The 26,100-nt window shown below is 42.3% G+C and overlaps 1 protein-coding gene across 1 annotated transcript; it reads right to left on the bottom strand.

Annotated features, from left to right (window-relative positions):
• Positions 1–13,457: 13,457 nt before the first annotated feature.
• Positions 13,458–22,970, bottom strand: LOC130113268 (intercellular adhesion molecule 1-like). The gene is made up of 7 exons (XM_056280837.1): positions 22,752–22,970; positions 21,449–21,506; positions 16,566–16,641; positions 16,024–16,162; positions 15,572–15,901; positions 15,015–15,245; positions 13,458–14,212 (listed from the first exon to the last, which is right to left on the bottom strand). Exons 1-7 carry the CDS (start codon positions 22,804–22,806, stop codon positions 14,142–14,144), a joined length of 960 nt encoding a protein of 319 aa, XP_056136812.1. The 5' UTR covers positions 22,807–22,970; the 3' UTR covers positions 13,458–14,141.
• Positions 22,971–26,100: the final 3,130 nt, after the last annotated feature.

The following is a 26,100-nucleotide window of genomic DNA, read 5'->3' as shown; positions in this document are numbered from 1 at the left end:
GTTCCCTTGAACAAGGTTCCCTGTGCCTGCAGATGAAAAGCAACCACATAGCATTATGCCGCCGCTGCCCTGCTTCACAGTAGGGAGGGTGTTTTTTAGGGCATGAGCAGTGTTGGGTTTGCGCCACACATTAACTTTTTGAGTTTTGGCCAAAAAGCTCAACTTTTGTCTCATCTGACCACAAAACCTTTACCCACATCCTAACTGGGTCTCTCTCATGCTTGGTAGCAAACTCCAAGCCTGGTTTTATATGCATAGTTTTGAGCAACAGCTTCTTTCTTGCCACTCTCTCATACAGGCCAGATTAATGGAGAGCTTGTGATATGGTTGACTCATGCACATTTACTCCAGGTTCATCCACTGATTACAGGATCATCTGTGGCTTACCTCACCAGCCCACGTCTTGCTCGGACACTTAGCTTTGAGGGACGGCCTGACCTACAAAGCGTCTGCGTGATGTGATACAGCTTCCACTTTCTGACAATGGATCCAACAGTGTTCCGTGGGACAGCCAAACACTTGGATATTGTTTTGTATCCCTTTCCCGCCTTCTGCATTTTAATCACTTTGTCTCTTACTTCAGAGAGAGGTGGAGGTATACACTGGAGAGAAGAGGAATGAAAGTCATTAGGAACAAGATGGAATACCTATGCGTGAATGAGAGGGAGGACAGTGGAATGGTGAGGATGCAAGGAGTAGAGATGACGAAGGCGTATGAGTTTAAATACTTGGGGTCAACTGTCTATAACGGGCAGTGCAGAAGAGAGGTGAAGAAGAGAGTGCAGGCAGGGTGGAGTGGGTGGAGAAGAGTGTCAGGAGTGTTTTGCAATAGAAGGGTACCAGCAAGAGTTAAAGCAAAGATTTACAAAATTATTTTGAGACCAGCTATGTTATATGATTTGGAGACAGTGGCACTGACAAAAAGACAGGAGGCAGAGCTGGAGGTGGCAGAGTTGAAGATATTGAGATCTTCATTGGGAGTAACGAAGGACAGGATTAGGAATGAGTATATTAGAGGGACAGCTCAGGTTGGACAGCTTGGAGACAAAGCAAGAGAGGCAAGATTGAGATGGCTTGGACATGTGTGGAGGAGAGATGCTGGGTATATTGGGAGAAGGATGATGAATATGGAGCTGCCAGGGGAGAGGAAAAGAGGAAGGCCAAAGAGGAGGTTTGTGGATGTGGTGAGAGAGGACATGCAGGTGGCTGGTGTGACAGAGGAAGATGCAGAGGACAGGAAGAGATGGAAATGGATGATCTGCTGTGGCGACCCCTAACGGGAGCAGCCAGAAGTAGTAGTAGGCTGCTGCTTAATGAGAGCAGGAGAATTTTGGGCACCTTGGCTTCGTTACCATAAGTAACAGTGGCCTGCACAGACACTTTGGAGGGCAGATGCTCAAGGGAAAAAAGGGCATCTCTCTCATAATTATTTATTTTAAAAAATAATGTTAGGTGTCTGGGTGGCGTGGTGTTCTATTCCGTTGCTTACCGACATGGGGATCACCGGTTCAAATCCTCATTTCTCCTCTGGCTTGGTCGGGCGTCCCTACAGACACAATTGGCCATGTCTGCGGGTGGGAAGCCGAATGTGGGTATGTGTCCTGGTCACTCACGCCTCCTCTGGTCAGTCAGGGCGCCTGTTCAGGGTGGAGGGGGAACTGAGGGGGAATAGCATGATCCTCCCATGCGCTACGTCCCCCTGGCGAAACTCCTTACTGTCAGGTGAAAAGAAGCGGCTGGCGACTCCACATGTATTGGAGGAAGCATGTGGTAGTCTGCAGCCCTCCCCGGATCGACAGAGGGGGTGGAGCAGTAACTGGGGATGGCTTGGAAGACTGGTGTAATTGGCCAAGTACAATTGGGAGAAAAAGGGCAAAAAAGAAAAAATAACATTACAGTGGCACAACTTATACTTAATTACATACTTATTAACAGGTGTCTGAAATTCAGATTTGACCAGAAATGTAAAGCGCTTTGAGTGGCTGTTGCAGCTAGAAAAACGCTATATAGAATGCAACTGATTTCAATACCTATACACTCATGCAGATGTTTAAAACTCAACAGGTTTCTACAAAATTACTGTATCAGTTCACACAGAGACTATGGTCTTTCACATCACAAGGACACATTGGAAACAACAAAGAAAATGCCACTATGCAAACTTTAGTGATCTATAAAATAAATAATCCTTCAAAATCAATAATAGCAACCTTTTTTTGTCATGTTCAGTTGCAACAATTAGGCTAAGTGTGTTCTGTGTACTCCGATGAAGGGAGCTGGATCATTCTGCTTTAAAGAAGTATCCACCTCAGTGCCATGTCTTGGAAGAATCTGAAAACTTCACTATGGTTTATCTGGACATCTTGCTATATGGCAAGCAGGAGAAGGTCAGAGAGCCGTTCTTGTCCACAGAGACTTCTCAGTTTGTTCTTGATAATTTCCGCTTTGAAAATGATCTCTCTACAGAAGCTGTTGACACTGGCAGTGTCGCATAGGTTCTTATCATCTTCACTAAGGTTGGAAAGATGAGCCAGCCCCTGTTTTCATCCAGTATGGCAATGATTTCTTGCAGGTCTTTTGAAGGAAAGCTGGAGTGGAAGACCTTTAGCTCTGTCTTCAGCTGGTCCTTATCATCCTCATAGAAATCACAGAGAATGTGGACAGCTTCCTCTGCTTCTGAGTTTGACATGCTTACCCAGTTAGCAGGTACTGTTAAGGAGTGGAAGGATCGAATGATTCCATCAGTGGGACTTCTAGTGTTGCCCCCCCTTGAATCTCCTGTTAGCTCCTCAGTCGTAGTATCCAGAAATGTGTAGTACACACTGCTCCTGAAGTATGCCTCTACAGACTCAAACTAATCACTCACTTGAGACCCTGTGGGGATGTGTTGGAAAGGCATTGGCACTTTGTTTCCTCTCCTGACCGGGCACTACAGTAGGTATTGGAATGTCGAGGCTCTCTGCCTTCTCTGATGTGCCTCCAAATATTTCCTCAAACTTCTCCTCAAACCTCTTTATTTGCAATGTGTAAGGCATGCCATCAATTACCTTGTAGGCAGTGGAGTGGTCCAAGCTTTCTTCCTGCAGAGAATCTGATGCCAGAGCAGTGACTTGAAACACTGGCGTGGTGATTTCCAGGCAGAGAATAAATACGAAGTTGATCGCATTTCTATACATCTTAGCATCCCCTTGGGCCAGGTCAGGTGGGTCACTTTCACTGATGTCATCAAGGAACTTCATAACAGCTTTCAGAATTCTCCGAAGGGCCTTCCGTGCTCTCTCTCTGCAAGCCCATTGCGTATCCAACAGTTTCTTAAGCTCCACAACACACTGTCTAGGATACAGCAACTGCTGCCATTTCACCAAGGCAGCATGGTGCTTTGGGGAGCCAGTGCAAAAAGCATACAGCTTCTCCACAAGGTTGAAGAATGTCACAAAATGTTTGTTAGATTTTGAGGCTTCCACCAGGACCAGATTCAGACAGTGCGCTTTGCAGTGCACATAGAGGGCCTTCTCATTGTGCACATGTATTCTGGTTTGAAGACCTTTATACATGCCACTCATGTTGGCTGTTCCATCATAGCCTTTGCCACACATTCTTCAGCTCTGGCTCATTCTTCTGCTGAAGGGAGAGTACAGTATTTTCCAGCTCCTGTCCTTTAGTTGTATCAGTGTTGCACATCTCAATAAAGCTGTCCTTTATTTGCATATCATGAAGATATTGCATTACAAATGACACTTGTTCTTGGTGTGAAACATCAGAGGTTTCATCCACTAGGACGGAATACATGTCAGCCTCTTTTATTTCACTTTGTATCTCCCTCCTAATGTAAGTACCCAGTGCTGCAAGTATGTCATTTTGGCTTCTGTTAGACGGCAGTGACACCTGGGGCCTTGTCTTGGTGACTTTCATACTGGCAACTTTTTCTATATGCCTCGTCAGCACACTGTCATGGCAGGAAAATACATCCACCATTTCAAGAAAGTTACCACGGTTGTTAGTGGAGTTGTTCTCATCTCTACCTTGGAGTGGCTGTCCTTGCCGTGCAAGATATACTGTCAGATCAATTAACTTGGTCAGGATTTCTCTTATTTGGCTGCCTCTCTCGCTCTCTAACTTCCACCCCTTGACATCTGATACATTAAATGAAGACTGTAGTGTCTTATTTTTTTCTTTTTTGGGGGTAATTGGTCCATCTCACCATGCTTGTCATGTGTCTGTGAGTAAGTGTTGCTTGATTTTTTTTTTCTAGAGCAGTATTCCACTTTCTTATGCCAATCCTCCATGCCCTTCTGCTTTTATACCTCTCTTCAGAAAGGAAAAGCCGACAACTGAAACAATGAATTCAGTCAGCAGTAGGTGAGTACTCCAGCCACACATTTCCAGAGAACCATTGTTTTTGGAATGACCGCCCCTCAGCATTTTTTGGGATATACCATATCTGGTTGACAGGGGCCTATACTGCAGCACATGGAAATGTAGCTGTCATTGCACCTGATGTGAAATGCCTCAACATGGGAAGGATCTGTAGGGTAGCTATGTTTGCAATTACTTCCTCCGTCTCATTAACAGCTGGTTCTTGCTCATACCCTTCTCGTGCTATAGAGGATTCTCCCTTTTCGTCTTGATCGTCAGACAGCATTGTTTCTGTAGCTGTCCCTGAACATGACTATGCTCTGGACTCTGACATTTCTGCTTCATCTGTGATATGTTCTGGCAATACATCTCCCTCATCCTCCTTACTGGTAGATGGCCTGTTGCAGGATGGCAGAGAGCTGCTTCCCTGGGCTGCCTGCTGTAGCTCCCTAGACCCACAATATGATATGATATATGATGTTTATTTGGGTGAGACTGCTTGGTGACAGAGTCGATATATTACAACAGTAAGCCTCACCAGACTACCTGTCTTGGCCCAACATCAATACCCTACCACATAGCTTACTTTTTATGCAGACATATTTTAATGGGCTATTTGTCATTTGGCAATGTTTTAATAATATTTCAGGTAAATGCGATATTACTGCAAGTGCTGTCATGTAGACCTAACTTATATAAATTTAGTACAAAATAGCCTACTAATATTAAGCTAAAGTAGCTTCATGTCTGATTTAGAATTGCCAAGCCACCTTGTAGTTAAAATAAATTGTGGATAAGAGATTTCAATAAAAGTAGATTAACAGTTAAACTTTCAAATCTGAGCTTGTAAAGGGACAGTTGTCCCTGAACATGACTCTGCTCTGGGCTCTGACCTTTCCTCTTTATCTGTAATGATGGGTTGTGTATCTGGTGGTAATACATCTCCCTCGTCCTCCTTGCTGGTAAATGGCCTGATCCAGGATAGCAGATGGCTACTTCCCTGGGCTGCCTGCTGTAGCTCCCTTTCTTTTTCTTTTCTTACCCTGTCTTTTCTATGCATTATGCCTGCTACAGTTGGTAAATGCGCTAAAATCAATGTTGTGCAAGATGATTAAGGTTTTAATCTCCCAAAAATAGAGTATGATATGATGTTTATTTGGGTAAGACAGCTTGGTGAAGATTTTCGCCTATCAGTGCCCATGTTCATCAAATAAAACAACTCTAATTTGTTAAGTACTACACGTGCTGTATTCAGTTTTGTTCACTAGTGTTATCTAGCTCACTAGCTGGCTCATTTCACTTCACAAACTTTGGCTAGCTAGCTCTCTAATTTGTGAAATACTAAGCATGTTGCAGTCAGTAAGACTGCTTGGTGAGAGAGTCGATGCATTAAAACAGTAAGCCTCACCAGACTGTAACTGTCGGTGGCCCTCAGTTTCCCACGCCAAAATTTAGCTTAATTCCGAAGCCTTATTTAGCCCTCTTCCCAACAAGCAAGCATGACACGGTTGATACCAATAGATGCCTTAGGTGTTTTAGTTTCATATGAGTATCATATCTTCACTCTAACTTTAAAATGAGCCCTCTACAGCCTCTGACACTAATGTTACCTTTCGAAAAGGGCACTTATCTGCTGGTCAGGGGGCAAAAGGGCAGGTGCTTGAGCACTACCTGGGGTCTATCTGTGTAGGTCTCTGATAAAAACTGAGTTTTACTTTTGCTAAAATGTTGGTACAGAGATCTGCGAATCCTAGTTGTATATGAGCTTTTGATTGTCAACATTGTGAAATGGATTAGGATTATTTTCATATCTTCAGGGTGGATTTGATTTTACCAAATTATCATAAAAGTAAGACTAAAAACCGCTTTACATCCACAGTGTAAAGGCCAGGGCTGCGAAACAGCTCTCACCCCCTGTCAGATCCATGGGGAAGAAGCTGAATGACTTCAGACCAGTGACTATCGAGGAAGAAAGTGTGGTGGTCTGCTCCCCAACACCTTTGGTCACAGGCACACAACCAGAGTATGGCACCATCTCTGCACCCACCACTACCACAAATTCACTTTTGGATCGTTGCTCATTTTACATTTAACACTTCTTTTTTTTTTTTACACTGGTGATTTTGTTGTCTTAGGCTGCTGCTTAATGCGAGCAGGAGAATTTTGGGCACCTCCGCATTATCGTGAGTAATGAGTTTTACTTTTTCTAAAATGTTGGTACAAAGATCTGCGAATCCTAGCTGTATATGAGCTTTTGATTGTCAACATTGTAAAATTGATTAGGAATACTTTCATAACTTGAGAGTGGGTTTGATTTTACCAAATAATCATAAAAGTAAGAATGAAAACCGCTTTACATCCACAGAGTAAAGAAGGCCAGGGCTGCGAAACAGCGCTTACCCCCCGTCAGATCCATGGGGAAGAAGCTGGATGACTTCAGACCGGTGGCTGTCAAGGAAGAAAGTGTGGAGGTCTGCTCCCCAACACCTTTGGTCACAGGCAGACAACCAGAGTATGGCACCATCTCTGCACCCACCACTGCCACACATGCACTTTTGGATATTTGCTCATTGTACATTTAACACTTTTTTTTGACACTGGTGATTTTCTCGTCTTAGGCTGCTGCTTAATGAGAGCAGGAGAATTTTGGGCACCTCGGCATCATTACCGTAAGTAATGAGTTTTACTTTTTCTAAAATGTTGGTACAAAGATCTATGACTCCTAGTTGTGTATGAGCTTTTGATTGTCAATGTTGTAAAATCGATTAGAATTACTTTCATAACTTCAGAGTGGATTTGATTTTACCATGTTATCATAAAAGTAAAAATAAAAACCGCTTTAAATCCACAGAGTAAAGAAGGCCAGGGCTGTTAAACAGCACTTACCCGCTGTTAGATCCATGGGGAAGAAGCTCGATGGCTTCAGATCGGTGGCTATCAAGGAAGAAAGTGTGGACATGGAGGTCTGCTCCCCCACACCTTTGGTTACAGGCAGACAACCAGAGTATAGCACCATCTCTGCACCCACCACTGGCACACATTCACTTCTGGATCTGATAAGCAGAAGCAAGCTCTGTCAAGGGAACAACTTGGTTGGGATTCAACTTCCCACTAGCTCCTGGCAGCAGCTGTAGTCTCTGCCACATCCACAGTCCAGCGATGGGGTCTTGGTTTGGACTTTAAAAGTACGCCCCCAGCTCACCAGTCCGGTCCAGTGAGGTCCCCAACGAACAGGAGGCCTCATTTCAGGAGATCCTCTATACTGCATACTGCAGAACCCCAATAGACAAGGAGATACAACCAGTGCCATGTCTGATGACCTCAATATAACCATACCAGGAGCATTCCACCATGGGTTTGCGCATCGTTTAATTTGTTAATTTAGTTCTATTGTGAGTTCTATTGTATTATTGGTCTGCATGTGGCGTCAATTGAGTTAAATGTAACATGGAATTTCAAAGCAAATCTGAAAGTGTCTTGGTCTAAATGAAACTATAGTTTTAAATATATTTTTGAATTTGAATTTCAAGTGACAGAAATCCGCTTAGTTATTACATTATTTCCTTAATGCCAAGTATTTCAGAAAAAGGGCATGTTATGACCGTAAAAATGTAAATAAAACTCTGCATCCTATTTCAACTTGTCATAGTTTAACTGTTGCCATCAGCTCTCTAAAACATGAGTGGTTAGTGGAGCACCAGGCCTTGTCCACTAACAAATGGGTAAACATCCATTTGCTAACTTGTGCCAGTTAAGCAAATGACGAACCAGCAGCACTGCCACTGCCAAACTCGTAAAAACCTTAATACAGCTGTCACCACACCTGTAATACAGAACGGAAGTTCAGTTAACGGTAGAGAAGGTGGGTCCTAGCAGGAGTCCCGATACTCCCAAGCTGTAGCATAGGCAGAAATCACAGTGGGGGGGCACAGAGAAAATCAAGTCGGCCTGACCCGTCTAAGACCAATCATACTTATTAGGTTCTGTAATGCATGTCAACCAAAATAGGCAATTACATCTATACTCTCCTGAATGCATCACAGTTTAATCATACAAGCCTTATACATCATCAAAGGTAATGTCACAGGCACCAAGATGAACCTTAACAGCATGCATAGCCTGGCACGATGGCTACATAGGCAACAGCATTATTAATCAAGCATGGATAGAGGTACACACAGGGCCGCTGACACCGGGGGAACACCGGGTCAGTTGTCCTGGGTTCGGAGTCAAGGCAGGGTCCAACTCTGACGGCTCCCGCCGCTCCGTCAGTCCTCGGAGCACATGACGACGGACATAGCACCTCCGGAGCACGGGGGCCTGCGCGAGCCCGGTCGGCATTGTTTGGGCTGTTTTAAGGTCCTGGTATGGATTTTTCTTTCATGCAAGTCTGATGTATGTTCAGATCACTAAATAACGAGTTTATTGTCAATTTTCCATGGACAACTTCAAAGTGTTTAAATCGGGATTTGGGAATGTCTCTAATATGACTGAATTTTGGTGGTGGGGCTACCCTTTTAATTAGCCTATATTTGGATTAAATAGTGTGTGGGAGAGCTGCGCATATGGAATAAGCGTTGTGTGTGCGTTATGGCCAGTCACCGACCTGTGCGCAGTCGGGATCGGGGGTGGGTGGGGTGGCTTTGGAGAGAATCTTGTCCTGGTGCGCGAATAAGACACACATGAACATAGCCACATAAACCACACGCACACCAATGACCCTGCCATATGATATGCACTGATTAAAAATTCAAATTTAAATCTGTATTTCGAACATGCAAAATAATCGGAAAAAAATGACCAAGCATAAACAGAAAAAATAATAAAGATAAAACAAATGATAAAAATAAAACCAGAAGACTTAAGAATTCTCAGCAGAGAATCCAACAAAAATTGTAAGTTGAAAAAGGAGCAGGAGGAAGTTACTACTTATAATTTCCTGCCCCTTCTCTAATGCTCAATTAATAAACCTAAATAATAGACTTGGTTTTTTTTACACACTATAGTATCTCGATAACTATCTCGCAATGACTCAATGAAAAAGTAATATTAAATGCAATAAAAAAACAATAACAATTTCCAAGAAACAATAACAGCATCCACGATAGGTGTCACGGTCATGAGGAGCAAAACCTCCTCCTCACCCTTATACCGCTTTAAAATATTTTTTGTATCTCTTTTTGGATTGATTTAAACTTGTGCGTTCCTTGACTTGTCCCATAATTTGAAATAAACATACTTTTGCCAGTGGTACGAACACAGTGTTTCTTAAAATTCAGTTTTCCTCTTAAATTGTAACTCTGAGAACAAATGTATGTTGCCAGGAAGTAGATTATATCTTGCTTTGTACATTTGTGCAGTATTGAATTCTACCAGGTCCACAAACCTCGTAGCCCTTGAATTTAAACAGTTTGTTAGTGTGTTCCCTATATCCTACATTGTTTACTATCCTTATTGTTCCTTTTTTGCAGTACGCATAACGATTGTAAGTTGCTTTTGTAGGTGTTCCCCCATACCGCCACACCGTAATTCAAATATGGCAATACAAGTGAACAATACAGAATGTACAATGCTTTATGATCCAGAATGTGCCTTACCTTTCCCAGAACTCCAATGCTCCTTGCCATTTTTCTTCTCACGAATCTTATATGAGGTTTCCAGCAGATCTTATGGTCAAGTATCACACCCAGAAATTTATTTTCATATGCTCTTTCAATGTTAATATTGTTGATCATACTTCTACTTGTATGTCTATTTGATGATTTCCAAATAACATAAACTTAATTTTGTTCCTTTGAATTAATGAATTAATGATTTATTTTGGTCATACATTTGTGTTCATATGCGACAGACAGAAAAAATAAAAACATCATCGTACATATTTACTTTAGTCCATTTCACGCAACAAAACTCAAACAATCAATGACCGAAAAAGGAATAGGCTGAAGCCCAAGGCTTATTGTTGCCTACAGCCTTAAGTTAACCTAGAATATCAGAATTACAAAAGGAAGAAAAAAAATTATACTAAGTTGTAATCCTTAATTACTTTACATTTGAAAGATTTTTTGAAACTCAACAGCGAGCTACACAATTTCAACTCATCATTAAGAACATTCCATAGCTGTTCAGATCTAATGATAATTTGTTTCCGTCAAACCACATTTTTAACTTTTTCATTTCAGCTGTGATCAACTCCAAAAGCTCCTGTAAATTCTCCCTGGAACAAATAAATGGTAGTGTCATCTGCAAATAAAGTAAATTTCAATAGACTTGATACCTTATGTCATTGATATTCAGAACAAATAATTTAGGGCCTAATACTCACCCCTGTGGGACTCCACGAGTAATGTCCATGCATGTTGATTTGTATTCACCTATCTGCACAAACTGTTGTCTGTTTCCCATATAACTTTTCAGCCAATTTAACCTCACCTCTCTGATACCATACCTTATCATTTTATTAAGTAATATTTCATGGTCATTTGTATCAAACGCTTTTTTTAAATCCATAAATACTCCCACTGCATATTCTTATCAATATAATTAGTTATTTCTTCTATTAGCTCCATTAATGCCATAGATGTCGATCTGTTTGATCAGAGCCCATACTGACTGCCTGAAAACAATTTGTTTCTCAATAAAATTATCAAACCTTGCAATATAGAGTTTTTTCCAAAATCTTAAGAGAACTGGGAAAGTAAGGACACGGGCCTGTAATTGGTAGTGATGCCTATCCCCAACTTTATAAAGTGGGATAACTTTAGCAATTTTCATATAACATGGTAATGTACCCGTTTTGAAAGACAAGTTGCAGATTTAGGTCAGTGGGTTCACAATACCATCGATGACTTCCTTAACTAAAGTCATATCAATTCCATTCCAATCAATCAACGTTTGGCTCTTAATCTTGTTAACAATATCAACGAGTTCCTTTCCTTCTACAGCTCTCATAAGACTGAGCTTTGAAGTCCATCTCCATAATCCTCAATAGCCCCCACCTCTTTTGGCTGTGGGTCATCGATTCCTTCTGCCAGTTTTGGTCCCACACTTACAAAAAATGTGTTAAATCCAGTTACCACATCATTCATATTGTTTATAGTTTTATCATTGTCTATGAAATTCTGAGGGTAACTTGCGTTTGTTGATCCATTTCCAATAATGCTATTTAATACTCTCCATGTGCCCTTGATATTGTCTTTGTTTTCCTCTAATATTTTGTTCTAATATTTTTCTTGCATATTCTCATAATATTAATTAACTTATTTTTATATCTTTTGTATCTATTTTCTGCCTCTACTGTTCTACATTTTATGAACTGTCTATGAAGAGAACTTTTTTACAGGCATTTTGCAGTCCCTTTGTAATCCGCGGTCTATCCTCATAGTTTTGCTTCCTGTTGTATTGTTTTATTGAGCAGTTTTTGCCATATAGTGTTATGAGAAATGTATTATAGGCTTTGTCAATGTTTTTCCTCATATAATTTTTTCCAGTTTTGTTCTAATAATTAATTTCTAAATGCACCCATGGCTTCCTCCGTTCTCACTCTCCTGTATTTAATCATATTGTCTTCCTTAGCCGTCACATAATCACAGCCATAGATCACAAAAACTGGCAAATGGTCACTTATATCATTCATTAACAACCTGCTCACTATATTGTTGTCCATATTATTTGAGAATATGCTGTCTATTAGAGTGGCACAGTGTGATATTATTCTGCTAGGTCTTGAGATCGTTGGATAGACTCATATTATACATTGTATCGATAAACTCGTCCATCAATTTGTGCTGTTGGGATTCAGCAAATCTATATTAAAAAGCCCCACAAATAAATATAACCTTCTGATCTGACCAAGCAAACATTTCTTCCGTCCTTTCCTTGAATATTTCAATGCTGGATCCAGCTGCTCTGTACACACAACTATTACATGAAACATTTTTTCCATGTAAACTTCCATGGTAGTGCATTCCATTATGTCATCAATAGGTGGAGACATGTTTTCTACCATATAATTGAGGTTTCTGTCTACATAGAGCCACACCACCTCCTTTCTTGTTCTTCCTATTCATGTAATGCAAGTCGTATCCATCCATCTCGAAATCCACCCCTTTATCATTGTTGAATTAATCAATTGCCTTTATATCAGTCTTGCCATGCAAATGATGGGTGGCAAATATTTTTTTAAACTCTTCAAGAGCTCTGTGTGTAAACCTCCTTCAAAGTCAAGTAGTCCTCCCCAAGTCTCCCTGGCAGAGGCAATAACCAGAAAGTACACTAGAATTTGTAGACAAAATATGTGGGCTAGCTGGTTACCATACGTTGGGCAAAGGTGGACAAGGTAGTTAGTGCTTTTAATTGCTATTATGAAATGAATAGTTTGAATTTCTTTTAATGCAAAGTAACTTTGTTAATAAAAAGTGACATGTTTAGAATTGGGTAGCACAGTGGCATTGTGGTTTAGATTACAGCATTGTATTGAAGAAAGTTTTATCAAAGTGCATCATCATGAAGCAGCTACTTTTACAACTGCACAGTCCCCTCAGGCTGTTGCCTTAATAGTTTAATTTTGTTTTTTGTTTTTGTAATGATGAATGCATGACTGCAATAGAGCTAGGAAGTCTTATTGTTATAAAAGATTGGTTACACTTTATTTTAGGGAGTCAGAGGGGGTCAGAAATTACCTAGTAATTTCCTAGTAATAAGATGGTAATTATCACGTAATTTCTTAGAAATGAGGTTGAAATTACCTTGTAATTTGGGTAAGGGTTAGGGTTAGCTGTAAAATTACCTGTAAAAACTACCACCTTATTACTAGGACATTACAAGGTAATTTCAACCTTATTTCCATGAAGTTATGTGATAATTACCATCTTATTACTAGGTAATTTCCAACCCCCTAAAATAAAGTGTTACCAAAAGATTCAGAAAGAAAACTGACCCTTCCATTCTAGCAATGTTAATTTCACCGCAGGCTGGATTCAGCCTTCCATTGGATCAGCACAGGTGTAATTTGGTACATTTCAAAATGCATGCTGTGCAACACAGTTGTGTTTAAGTTCAATGAAGACACACACAGAAAAGAAACCATAGCATTGTCAGCTTTTCATCAAAAAGTTTATGACCCCTGGATGCTCACCCCCTAAAGTGAGAGGAACCTGAACAATAAGTGATGATATGGGAAACCTTTAATGTAGCTGAACTTCTTTGGACACAACTTCTTACATGGTAAACAAAACAAACTGCTTATATCTGAGGGAAAGTTCAAGACCAGAAATGACTGTAAGTCTTTTCCACTGGTGTTTTAAAGGTATATCACTTTAAAACAACAAAGATGAACATGGTGCAACACCCTGCTTCGCTGTGTTGATGTGTTGTTACTCCACTTAAAACAACCCTCTTTCATAGGATAGGGGTAAATCCATATTTGGGTGCTGTTCCTTTTCATTCGTCTTACCTGGCCACAGTGAAAGGGCCACTCCATCCGGGTCTACAGAGCAGATTTGACCAATGGGCTAATTGTGTTTTCAGACAAAGTGCAATGACATGGCTTTTATAGGGCCAGTGTTGTAACTTAGACTACGTACTTCAGCAGAATCTTTCAAGGGGGGCTGTTGTAGAATAAATTATCTTACTATATCTTAAATCTTGAGTCTGGAGTGTTGATGGTGAAATTTGAATGTTATGTAAACATTTTCTAATAGAAAATGTGTAATTGCAAACTATAAACCTTTTGACAGTAGGCACACTGTCCATCTTAATGAGGCATAGGGTATTTTGAGAAGGTTTTACAGCCAACAAATTGACTGAATAAGCATGACGGTCACCAGGAAATGCCAACTGTGCAGGTTTGAAGTTCCTGGAAAGAATGAGAGAAATAGTTTTTGTCTTTTTTTGTTTGTTTTTTTTTTATCTGACACCAAGAAAAAATATTTTTGAGCTTTGGCTGTAATACATTTTTGTTCAAGAATGGCTGTGTCATCATAGAGTTGGATTTGTGAAAATATTCACAATGAGTTCAGTCAGTCAGACAAGGTAGGTTTCATGATTTCCTTCAAAATCTTTGGGAATGGCCATCATTTAGAAGGATTATCTCTTCAGAGAAATTAAATATGAAATTGGGATCCAAAACATTTCACATAATTGGATAAATTCAATGTGTCTTTACACTATAATTGGGCCAAATGCTTCTAGTGTCTGTTCAAAATTGCAAGCTTCATAGACCTTATTGATCCATTTGTAACAATAGCAATTTTGCCAGATTCAGAGAAGTCTGCATTAGCTGCAGAGTAGCGCTGCATGTCATCTACACAGTATTCATACCATACCTATCCCCCTAACATGCATGTCTTTGGACTCTGTTACTCATTAATAGATGAGCCAGTACAGAAATCTGTAATTCCTATTAATCGGGTTATACTGCACAAACAACAAGAGGATGAGATGTATCCAAATGGTGGACAAAAAAAACTAAAGAAATGACACAGCATTGTATTTTGTGTTCAGATTTTAGAAATGTAATGATATCAGATACAACAGAGTACAAACACAACTTATCAAAAGCCACAACAGATGACAGATATTGTGATGATCAACATCTTAATTGCATCACCTGCACCATTTGTACAGTACAAATGAAACCCAGACACACAAGGACCTACCTCTGGCAGTGAGGATCTCTACCTCCAATGTATATTCAATCTGTTTAACAGCCCCTGCTGCAATAAGTGTGTATTCCCCAGCATACGCTCTGCTTGGATATATGGGTGGGGCAACCGTCTGACCATTTCTGAGCCAGGTGACTTCTGGGCTAGGGTTTCCTGTCACCTCACAGGATAGCGGCTCTCCCTCTCTGACCTGCTGAAATTGAGGACAAAGAAGGTCTGGACCAACTAAGGAAAAGGAAGAACCAGAGGTGCCAGGTGAGAGAAATGCAACAAGTTGAAAGAGAGGCAAAGTTGGTGAATTTTAAAAGGTAAAAAGCCAAAAGGGAGAGGGAAATTAAAAAGAAAAAAGAGATCTTAATGACGAAGAAACAAAGCGGGAGATGGAAAATGGAAGAGAACATTATTTCAGTAAAAGTTGTCCATCAGTTGAATGACTGACTGAATGTCATAGGGCACAGGATGCTTTACAGTTAAACTTCTGCATGACATTACAGTATGGGAAATGGAAACCTGCGATAACAGCTGCCAGAGCATATAAGTGTACAACTCACAGTGGACAGTGGCGGTGAGATATTGAGACCTGACCACAGGGGGGGGCTGTGGTCCTTCTGGTCCCAGCTCCAGCTTGGCCTCACACCAGTATTGTTCTCCATCATCCTCTCTACTTGTGATGAAGCTCTGAGTGAATATTTCTGTCACCGGTGTCCTCGATATGAATGTGGAGAACTGTGGTGGCCCAAGTGCCATTTGTCCTCGATAAAAGGTCACAGTGAGGTTTTCGGCAGGAGCAACATCCTGGACGTGGCACTGCACAGTGTACTGGTGATTCTCAAGCAGGGGCCCAGAAAAGTTCATATGGATGGACACACTGACAGGAGGCTCTGAAGGAAGCAGTTAAACACAAACATGCCCACATGAAGGGTGAGTAGAATAATTCACAAACAAACAAAAAACAAAACAAATACATGTTCAAATTCACTTCAAAATAAAAGTATTAACTCACGGTAGACAGTTAAATCTAGTTGACTGTAGTGGTATTCCCCAATCTCAGACAGTGTAAAGCATATGGGCTTAACGCTCCACTCAGTCAGATGATGCACTTTCCAGACTAGATACGATGCAGAAGCCAAAGTATCGGCTCCCTGATGGTGTTCAAAATGCATAAGACAGAAAAAAAGTCGAATGTATTCAGAGTACTGTTGTTTATGTTTATGTATTTGTGTCATGCTTAGCCTAAACATCGTGACTCATATTGTAAGCCGATAGGACTGCCGTAGCCTTACATTTAATGGCTTTAATAAGATATCTGAAATTTAGTGTTTTGTTCTTTATAAAAGATATATAAATGAAAAGTTACCACAATAATGTGGTTGTTCATGTAGGAAAAGAGTCTATGCCTATCATCTCCCTCACGTGAAAGCTGCAAAATGAGTACATCATCCTCTTCACTGTGTAGTGTAATATCCCAAATTTCTGTGAAATAATACAAATTTTCAGTCAAAATCATCCCTTAGGTTTATTATAATGAGCATTAGCTCCCCCTACCGCTGAAACGTCCCAGCCCAGGGTACTAACACACGTCCTTGGAAGAGAGCAGTTTGCTGACACTGGATCTCCAAACCTGTAACAAGATGGTTCATACACAAGTTTACCTTCAACAAAACCCAAAATCACATCAGTTGCCCAACTGACCACCAGCTTGAAGATATCTAATGGAGTAGATGACATGGATTGGGAGGTGCAGGAAAAATATACACGAATCTGTGAAGTATCGAAGTAAACAAGCCGCCATTACTGCGGTGGCGTCTCCCTACAATACACACGCATTTGAACGAATGCAAGCTGTCATAAGAAGTGTACATTTTCTACTTTTACCTTTACTTTCTATGTAATGTTACGTTTGACAACGATGTTTAGGAGTTCGGGAAGAGCCTGTGCAGTTCTCTGCTGCTCCAACAATAGTGGCAAACTTCAACTTTGGGAAAAAAACAATGTGAAATACACAAGCCTTTACTTCATGAAGAGTGCCCCTGTCTGAGACCATACTCTTTACATAGTTTCCCTGGGCTTGCAGAGGACCAAGATGTTCGCCAGAAGTAGATCAGGAATATTGTGGCGAGCCAGTGGGAAATAATGAGTCGAGAGGCAGCAATCTCTTTTTAATCGCAACTCCTGTGCCCCATACACCACACGACCCCGAGAGTGCTCTTTAATTTACACGAGCCAGAACCGACAACACAACGATGTCCCCCCTGATGTCCCACCTGGTGACATCAATCGAAGTCACAGCCCTAAGGTCAATCAGTCAGTAAATGGTCCTCTACTTGGTCTGAGTCAAACCCCCAAACAAACAACATAAAAATAACTACAACATGAACACAGCATCATTAAAACATAATTTAAAATCTAACATCAACAGTCCCATCATCAATTGCATTCCCCGGCATAGAACCGCCAACAGTCAGAACGGCCGCCTCCCCCGGTCGCTACATAGCCCCCACCTGAGTGGTCAGTCGTCCCCGACAACCCCATCACCCAATACATAGTACCCCAAAAGTCCAGGGTGTCGCTGCTGGTGAACAGACCACCCAAAGCACCGTGTGTCATAGGCCCTCTTCTGCCACACTCCGAGCCAGCCCAGCAGGTGCAGGAGTCGCAGCAGTGCGCTACGTCTTGTCGAAAGCCAGGCCAGTAGAACCACCCCCTGAGGCAATGGAGGGTCTTGGTATTCCCATAGTGCCCCGCCCCCACCAAGCCGTGGACCATCTGGAGAACCTGGGGACGCAGCACACGGGGCACCCATAGCTGCAGGAGGCCACTCCCTCGTCTGGGAGCTTGCCACCTCCGGTACGCCAACCGCTGTGGAACTCGAAGTTGCCTCATTGAGAGTGGTAGGTCTTTAATTCAGGCCCCAGTGCTGATATCTTTGTCCACTTGGGGTGCCGCCCCATCTACAGCAAGCGCCAGGACCAGGTCTGTTCCTCCTGCTGCCTCAGTTGCTGCGTGGTCAACGGGAACCACCTCTCCTTGTTGCTGCCTGTCTGGACGGCCGCAGCGTCATCTGCATTGGAGCACTGGAGTGCCGCTGACAGCAGCAGCACTTCAATGCTGCACCAGGACTCTGTGCCTGCTGAGCAGCGGCTGCTCGGTGACTGGCTCGCTGGTTCCTGAGCCCACTCCTTCCCTGGCAAGACCGGAGTGCCACGGTCTTCATGTTGAGGGTAATGGTTGCCTCTGACACATTAACACAGGCTCCCCAGCGGGTCAGCAGGTCCAGGCCGATGATGCACAGGTCTTGGATGTTGGCAAGCCAGATTCGTGCGCCAGCTCCTGGTCTCCAGCCTCTCCCTCTCATGCAAGTCTTCTTTCCTGTCACCATCATCAGCTGGGCGCCGGCCAGCGACCATGTAACCAAGAGTGGGCCAGTAGTGCCCAGATGACACCAGGTCACACCAGGGAAATAGTAGACCCCGTGTCTACCAGGATCGACTGTCGAGTTGGCATTCCAGATTCAATCTTTTGGCGTGACCTAGGCGGCCAACTAGCGTGAATCGGCCTTGAAGGGGGGCTGGAGACTGGAGTTGCAGTCCCCTCACTAGGACACTCCGCTGTCGTTTCCCCGCCAGTTGGGTGACTCTGGCTTTTGGCGCCAGTGCTGGGCGCTGAACAAATCAGCACATCAGCAGGAGCCATTCCAGTTGAGTAGTGAGGCGTGGCAGGAATGCATACAGAGTCTGTTTCCATGGACGACCTTCAACATGGGCAGCATGTATAGGGTACACCTAAAACGTTCAGCCTCTGCATTAGCCTGAGGCCACAGTGGAGTTATCTTTCTATGTCTGAAACCCAAGTATGTTGCAAAGTCTGCATACTCTGGGCTAGTGGAATACCTAATGTAGAGAATTTTTTGTCAATTTTAGGAATTGTGTCTCTGGCTGATGTGGACTATAGAATCTCTACCTCTGGATACCTGGAGTACTCATCAATGACCACCAAAAGGTAATCACCAGAGGGAAATGGACCACAGAAATCCACACTAACTTTTTCCCATGGTGATGATGGCAGCTCAGACATGCGGAGAGGTTCTTGTGTGTGATTGGGCACAACAGCCTGACATGGAATGCAGCCAGAACCAGACCTTCTCTCACACAATTGCAACATTTGCAGTGGTCAAGACACGACGCGTAAAGTTTTAAGGTAAGATAATGAGGAGGACTTTACAATAGCCCGCTGTAGCGTGGTTGCTTGTAATTGTGTCCTGTGGTTGATATTATTTTGAATTGGTTGTTTTTTTCTGGTAACCTGTGCTCACCCAACACACAGCTGTGTGGTGTATGCGTGCGTGCGTAGGCCTAGGCTTTATGGGTGTTGGTGGTTGTGACAGTCGTGCATGTCTGTGGTTTTTTTTTTGTTGGTTTTTTTTGAGGGGGGCGCGGTGAGCAATGGTTGCTCCCCGGCCCAGAATAGCATAGGACCGGCCCTGCTGATGATACCCACAGTTTAAATCCATCTTTGAGAAGAACCTGGCTCCATTGAGTAATTGTATCACGTCATCTAACATAGGTGTGAGATGTCTTTCTCTTTTGATAGCCTGATTTGGTATCCTCATTTCCACACAAACGCGCACTGCTTCCGGGTCTTTTGGCTTTGGAACAGCAACAACTGGAGAGACCCATGGAGCGGGAACATTCACTTTCTCCATGATGTCAAGGTCCTCTAGAAGTTGCAATTCAGCCTCAATTCGCTTCTTCACATGAAATAGTATGCTTCTGTGAGGTTGTGTGACTGGAGGAACATCTTTTCTTATATGTAACGACTTGAAAGTCATTCAATTTGCCCACCACATGAAAAAGGTCAGCATACTCAGTGAGGAGATCATTTACTGTATTCACTTTTCTCAGATTTGAGGTTGTTGTGGGCTGCACTGGCTATTGTGGAGATGTGTGAAGTGTGTAAACAATTTTGATTAATCCCAGCTGACTGGCAGTATCATAGCCAAGTAAACTGCCATTACTTCCCTGTAGCACATGGAATGTTGCATTTGTAAACTGTGACCTGGATTCCACCAATGTTGTTTCATCAAGTTGTTTCATCAATAATATTCACAGTTTCCCCTGTATCAAGCATCACTTCTATACTGCAGTCACCGACCTTTATCTTTGCATGTGGAAGATTTGCTTTTGGTCGGGAAACTGTAAAGATACTCCTCCGAAGACTCTGTGTCTGCATTACTTGTTGCTTGAGATGTGATGCCACTTGTGGGTACATACTGTACTTCATGTCGACCTCGAATGCCGCCTTGTGGCCATTTAGAAGGACAGCAAGAATGAGTGAGGAGGCAGAGAACTTTTTTTATTCGCAACTCCCGTGCCCCATACACCGCACAACCCCAGCAGTGTTCTTTAATTTACACAGGCCAGAACAGACCAGAACTGACAAGAACACAATGATAACGCCCCCCACCCCATGTCCCAGCTGGCGACATCAGTCTAAATCATGGTCCTAGGGTCAGCCAGGCAGTAAACGGTCTTCTACTTAGTCCGAGTCGAACCCCCAAACAAACAACACAACAATAACCACAACATGAACACAACATCATTAAAACTTAATTTAAAATCTAACATCAACAGTCCCACCAGTCATTGCGCTCCCCCAGCGCAGAACCGCTAACAGTCAGGGCGACTGCCTCCCCCGGTCACTACAATATTAACAGAAAAGACTGTTCCCAATAACAACAGCATGGTAGGTTTTTGTTAACAATAGTCAATCTCTACTCATCTAGGGTTTGGGTTATTATCCATGCTGCTGTCACTGTCAGCAGGCACTGTCAGCAGGCACTGTCAGCAGGCAGCAGCACACTGACTCACTACGACTTGCCACCGCAGTAATGGCAGCGCTGCTAGGTGGCGGAACACACAAATCGGTCACCAGATTCATCTATAAGAAGTAGAAGTTCGATACATGTCAAGACAAACTGAGTCCTGCATTTGCATTATAGTGCAGTGATAAATAGCAAGATGTCTGAGAAAAAGAAATCACTTAGTATTAGCACTAGAACACGTATAAATGGCAAATCAGTAAAATGTTCATATATAACTTGGGTACATTTCTCAGTTATGTACAGCCTTCCAAACAAAGACAAACACAAGTGGTGCAGGCAAGGTCATTTAGATGTTCATCACTCCTGAAGAATCACTGCTTTTATGAGTTTATAAGCACTTGATGGGAGAAATCATAGGTGAGGGGTAGTCATTCACATATTAATGGTGCGTGATGATTAATGATAGCATCTGGTGGATGAGTGTTAAACTATTTATAATATTATTGTCCTACATGCACCAAAGAAGGGAACACTGTCAATATCTTTGTTATGGAGTGTTTCCTGAGGAACGATGTAAGCAGCTTCTCCCAAGTATTGTTCATCCTACCTGACCACCATTCTGGAGGGTGAGATCATCAGAGGGCACAGATCTTCTTTTGATGAAGCTACAGGGGTGCAATCGAGAGGAGGGGTGTGAAATAGGGATACCGAGAGTCAGGGAAGAAAGAGCTGAGTTTATGGCTGCAGAGGGAGAAGTAAGAGGAGGAGGTGAGGAAGATGCAGGATGAAGAGTGAAAGTAGGGGATAAGGAAACTGGGATCATGAGAAATATTCAGGGAGTGAACGGATGAGACCGACATACACTATCATTTAATGCAGTCAGTGTCAGAGCTGAGATAAAACGCACTTTCAATTTGATCTCTGTAATCTTTGCGTGTGTTTCAGGTGTTTCATTCCAACATGAGAGATAGCTGCTATTTGATACTAAATATGACCTGTTAATTGATACTGTGTTGATAATCATGCACATTTCCCATCCACCTCTAATGAATGGCTCTGCACTGATGTGGATGTACACAGTTACGGGTTTTCTACCACATCATATGGCATCCTTCTAAGTTTTCACTCTTTTCGCAGAAAAGGGGCAGAGGTCAATTGAATTTTGCTGGGTAGTGAAATAATATCACATTTAGCTGATCTACTGTGAACCATTGTGTCCTACCATGCCGAATCCACCCAGTGTGTTCCTCTCAGGAAGGAAGGACACCCTGCCCAAGCCAACGAGCTCGATCCTCTTTTCTATGACTATTGTTTTACAGAATCCTGAGGTTGGTCCTCTGGATGTCAGATGATCTCACCCGCTGTAGATCATTTGTGTGTCCATGTGCATGTGTGTATGTCTGAGTGTTAGAGTGTGTGTGTGCGTTTTCTTAGTTAATCTACCACCCTACGCCGTTAAATTGCTGAAGCTTCGGTTCTGTCTTTTAGTTCTGTCTTTCACTGTTCCGTCAAGAATATGAACACAAAATCAAAAAGTCACAGCCCCCCAAAAAATACAACAAAACATTTATCCCCTTTAGCAAGTGTTGTCATTATGCATAAATGCCGCAAACTCTATCGTGCAATAAACTACAAAATACACCTTCCAATTAAATGTCTAAAAAAAACATTTTTTTTAATATGGGTTTCTGTTTTCTGTACTGTACAGTGGAAAATCCCAATAAAAATATTGTAAAAAAAATTGGATTTCGTAAGGTATCCATGTTCTACTTGTTGTAAAAAATGAAAATTATATGTTTAGCAAAACTTCTGTGTTTAACCATGGAATCAAATGATTTGCATCATTGTAAGACTAAGGCTCACCAGTCTGTAGTTCACCTGCCCGTTATATTCAGCTGGCACTCACTCACCTGTTTCAAAGAGATGAAAAAGAAGAAGAGCAATTGGCCATCCAGACACATACATCCTTTCTCTGCTTTCCTGGTGAGCGATATTAACAGCTGATTTGACGTGATTCTCCAAAATACCGACTGACTGTCAAAGGCTGACGGTAGCTGCCTGAGACCAGCCTGGACAACTCAGCTATACGTGTGAGTATGTGAACGTTTGGGTGGGTGGGTGTGTCTGAAGTGGACTTTCAGGCGTCCCCTTGTACTTAGGCCGGTGGAACCCACCCTGGGCATTCCCTATTGGTATATCAAGCCAGGAAGGAAGGGAGGGTCAAGAATAATGGACTGTAGGACTGAAACACAGTAAGCAGGAACATGTGTGTGCATGCACATGCCGACACCCACACACCCACACACACACACACAGACCACTTGATAATATTATGGATAGCAGCTCCAGCACAGCTCATAACAATTGATTACCTGTTACCATAGAGTTTGTAGCAGTTATACAAACAATCCAGGGACAAATGTGATGAGGATGCCAATTTCCTGCCCTATGCAGTGTGGTGCACTCTCTGAGGATGAATTTTTTTGTTTATTTAACCTTTATTTAACCAGGAGGATCCCATTGAGATTACAAACCTCTTTTTCAAGGGAGACCTGGCCAAGATAGGCAGCAGCAACTAGAAAGCACAGTTGCAAAATCACACAGTTGCAAAATTACACATTTGAAAACACAAACAAAAGACAAAAAAAAGTAAAGTACAAGCAGATTATAAAAAACAAGTACATGCTGTGAAATCAGCTTCAAGTACTCTCAATGTGGATTTAAAATGGCTCAGTGAGATTAACTGTGGAAGTTTCCAGTCATTCTGCAACATATTCCAGGTTAAAGTACTGTTTATTTCATATCGACTTTCTCAGCCAACTAGGCATGAACAGAATACACGCTATAATTTTGAGACACATCACTTCAGTTTTCCTCCTGACTCACAACCAGTTAAATATCACAATGGCCTTTTCCTTTCACTGCCAAAGTCAACAGCGTGTCAGATGTGCGCAAGAGACAAAAGTAACCTACGCAGGGAGAAGTGACAGAGAGAAACACTGATGAGTAAGGCTGTGAGGATAAATCATGTCATGGAAACTACATTTAGTTTTGATTTTTCACCAAATAAGACTGTATTATTTTTTGAATTTCAAATTGAAAGTAACGTATAGGCTCATAGCCCCTAAATGAAAACATGCCCAAAGAAGTAAATGTAGTGATTTCACTTATTCACACAATTTATTAAGTTGCACAGTTTGTGTTTAAGGAGACTTTTAATGAAATGCTGTAAAGCTGCATTGATGCTGTGATGCTATAACAGTACCCGAGCATCATTGACAGCATTACTAATGACCAAGTTATATCAGACAGATGTATGCTTACTTCAGCCCAGAGAAAGTAGGCATGGTATTTATTACCAGTTCAGCAGTGATATGTCTTGGTAGGTAGCCATTCAATTTTAGCAGCAGCTGTAGGAAACGCATCAGAAATGAATCCGTCATACAGAAATCAACCGGCAAGCATGGTGATCAGTACAAAGCTTGCCTTGTGGCATCTGTGTTCCCCTTGCTGGCCACCATCAAATGCATTTAATGTTGTATTTTTGAGGACGAAGAAATTAAATTCAGCCATGTTTTTTATTTCCCTGTTCTCCTGCTTGTCTTTCTCATTCTGTTTCAACTGAAGCTGCAAAGCCTCAATTTCCCTCAGTATTCTTTCCTTCTCTTCATCTTGTTTTTTTTAGGTTCCTCGTCTACTTGTTTTAGTGTGTCGGTTTTACAAGCTGTCTGGAGCTCAGAGATGTTGTCTTTAAGATGTAGCAAGTGAGCCATTCCTTTATCCTCAAGTTTTTCTAGCTCTTCTCTCTAGGTAGTTTGAAATTAGCGTGATGAGTGCTGTTCGACCCTTGCCAGTAACATGCTCGATAGTCACACAACTCCACTAGAATATCTCTGGACAGCACACATAATTCTCTTATTACTTCTACCTGTACTTTCTCCAACTCTGACGACGAATCCATCTTTCTAGCAGAGCATGGATATTAACGGTGTGAATCTTTGGATAGTGGTAGCAGCTCTCCTAGTATGTAGAAATACCTCAGATGACATGCATTCTGCCCTCAGACGCTCAGGAACCTGTAATGACCTACTTTTCCCTCTCACAGATTATAACACCCTTTCTGAATTAGCCGTGGAACTTCGGCATGTTTATTTCGCTTGGTGCATGATGTGCACAAAATCCGACTGACTCTCGTCTACCTTCCCGCTCCCGTGGCTGCTCTGTTTACTATCTCATAACTCCCTGTGTCCTTAAAGGTGTATTCCCCTAATACTGAACATCACATCCCTCCAACATTCCCAAGAAAGTAAACATTACATTCCTGCTATAGAATAGGGGTTGAAGTTTAAACACTACATTCCTGCTATAAGATAGGGGTTGAAGTTTAAACACTACATTCCTGCTATAGGATAGGGGTTGAAGTCTCCTTGTAACAAATCCCACTAGAGGTATCACAACATGAACATTTTTGTTTTTTTTAATTAACGGCATACAAAAACCAAACTAATGCTCCACTACAACACATTCCAAGGTGTTATGTTATGGCACAAAATCATTAAGGTACTCTGGCCGCTTCACGGCAACCCTTCTTGGGTAGCGAGGGGCGCCTGAGGTCACTGGGCCTGACGTTGGGTTGGGTTCATCATTGTAAACAAAGTCATTTGGGTCAGTCTCACTCCGCGTGCTGTTGTCCTAGCCCATTTCGACCAGACTGCAGAGACACGTGTCATTGTAGACGCCAGTCCAGTGGGCCTCAGCGCCATTATGGGCCAAAGCCAAAGTGATGGGTCATTCAAATTGGTGTACTGTGCCAGTCGTGCATTGTCTGATGTCAAAAGACGGTACTCCTAGGCGGAGAAGGAAGCTTTGGCGATAGTGTAGGCTTGTGAGAAATTCCATGTATTTCTCTATGGAAAGGAGTTTGTGATGGTCACTGACCACAAGTTGCGGGAAACAATATACTCGCCAAAATCAAAACCTCCAGCCAGGATCGAAAGGTGGGCCCTGAGGATGCAGCCTTACAAATTCAAGGTGATGTACAAACCTGGGTCACAGAATGCGGCCAATTCACTGTCTCAGTTGACAGTTAACCCCCCACCATCTCCAGTGGTCGGTGAGGAACACATTTATTATGTCGCTAAACATGCTGTGCCGCAGGCATTCACACCACTTGAGCTGGAGGAGATGTCTGCAGCAGACACCACCTTGGCTGTGTTGAGGAGGTACATCAAGAGTGGTGACTGCAAGTCGTGCAGCTCT

This window comes from Lampris incognitus, chromosome 5 (genome assembly GCF_029633865.1).
Source record: "Lampris incognitus isolate fLamInc1 chromosome 5, fLamInc1.hap2, whole genome shotgun sequence".
NCBI lineage: Eukaryota > Metazoa > Chordata > Actinopteri > Lampriformes > Lampridae > Lampris > Lampris incognitus.
Note: the sequence above shows the minus strand (reverse complement) of the source record. Positions and strands in the feature narration are given on the sequence as shown.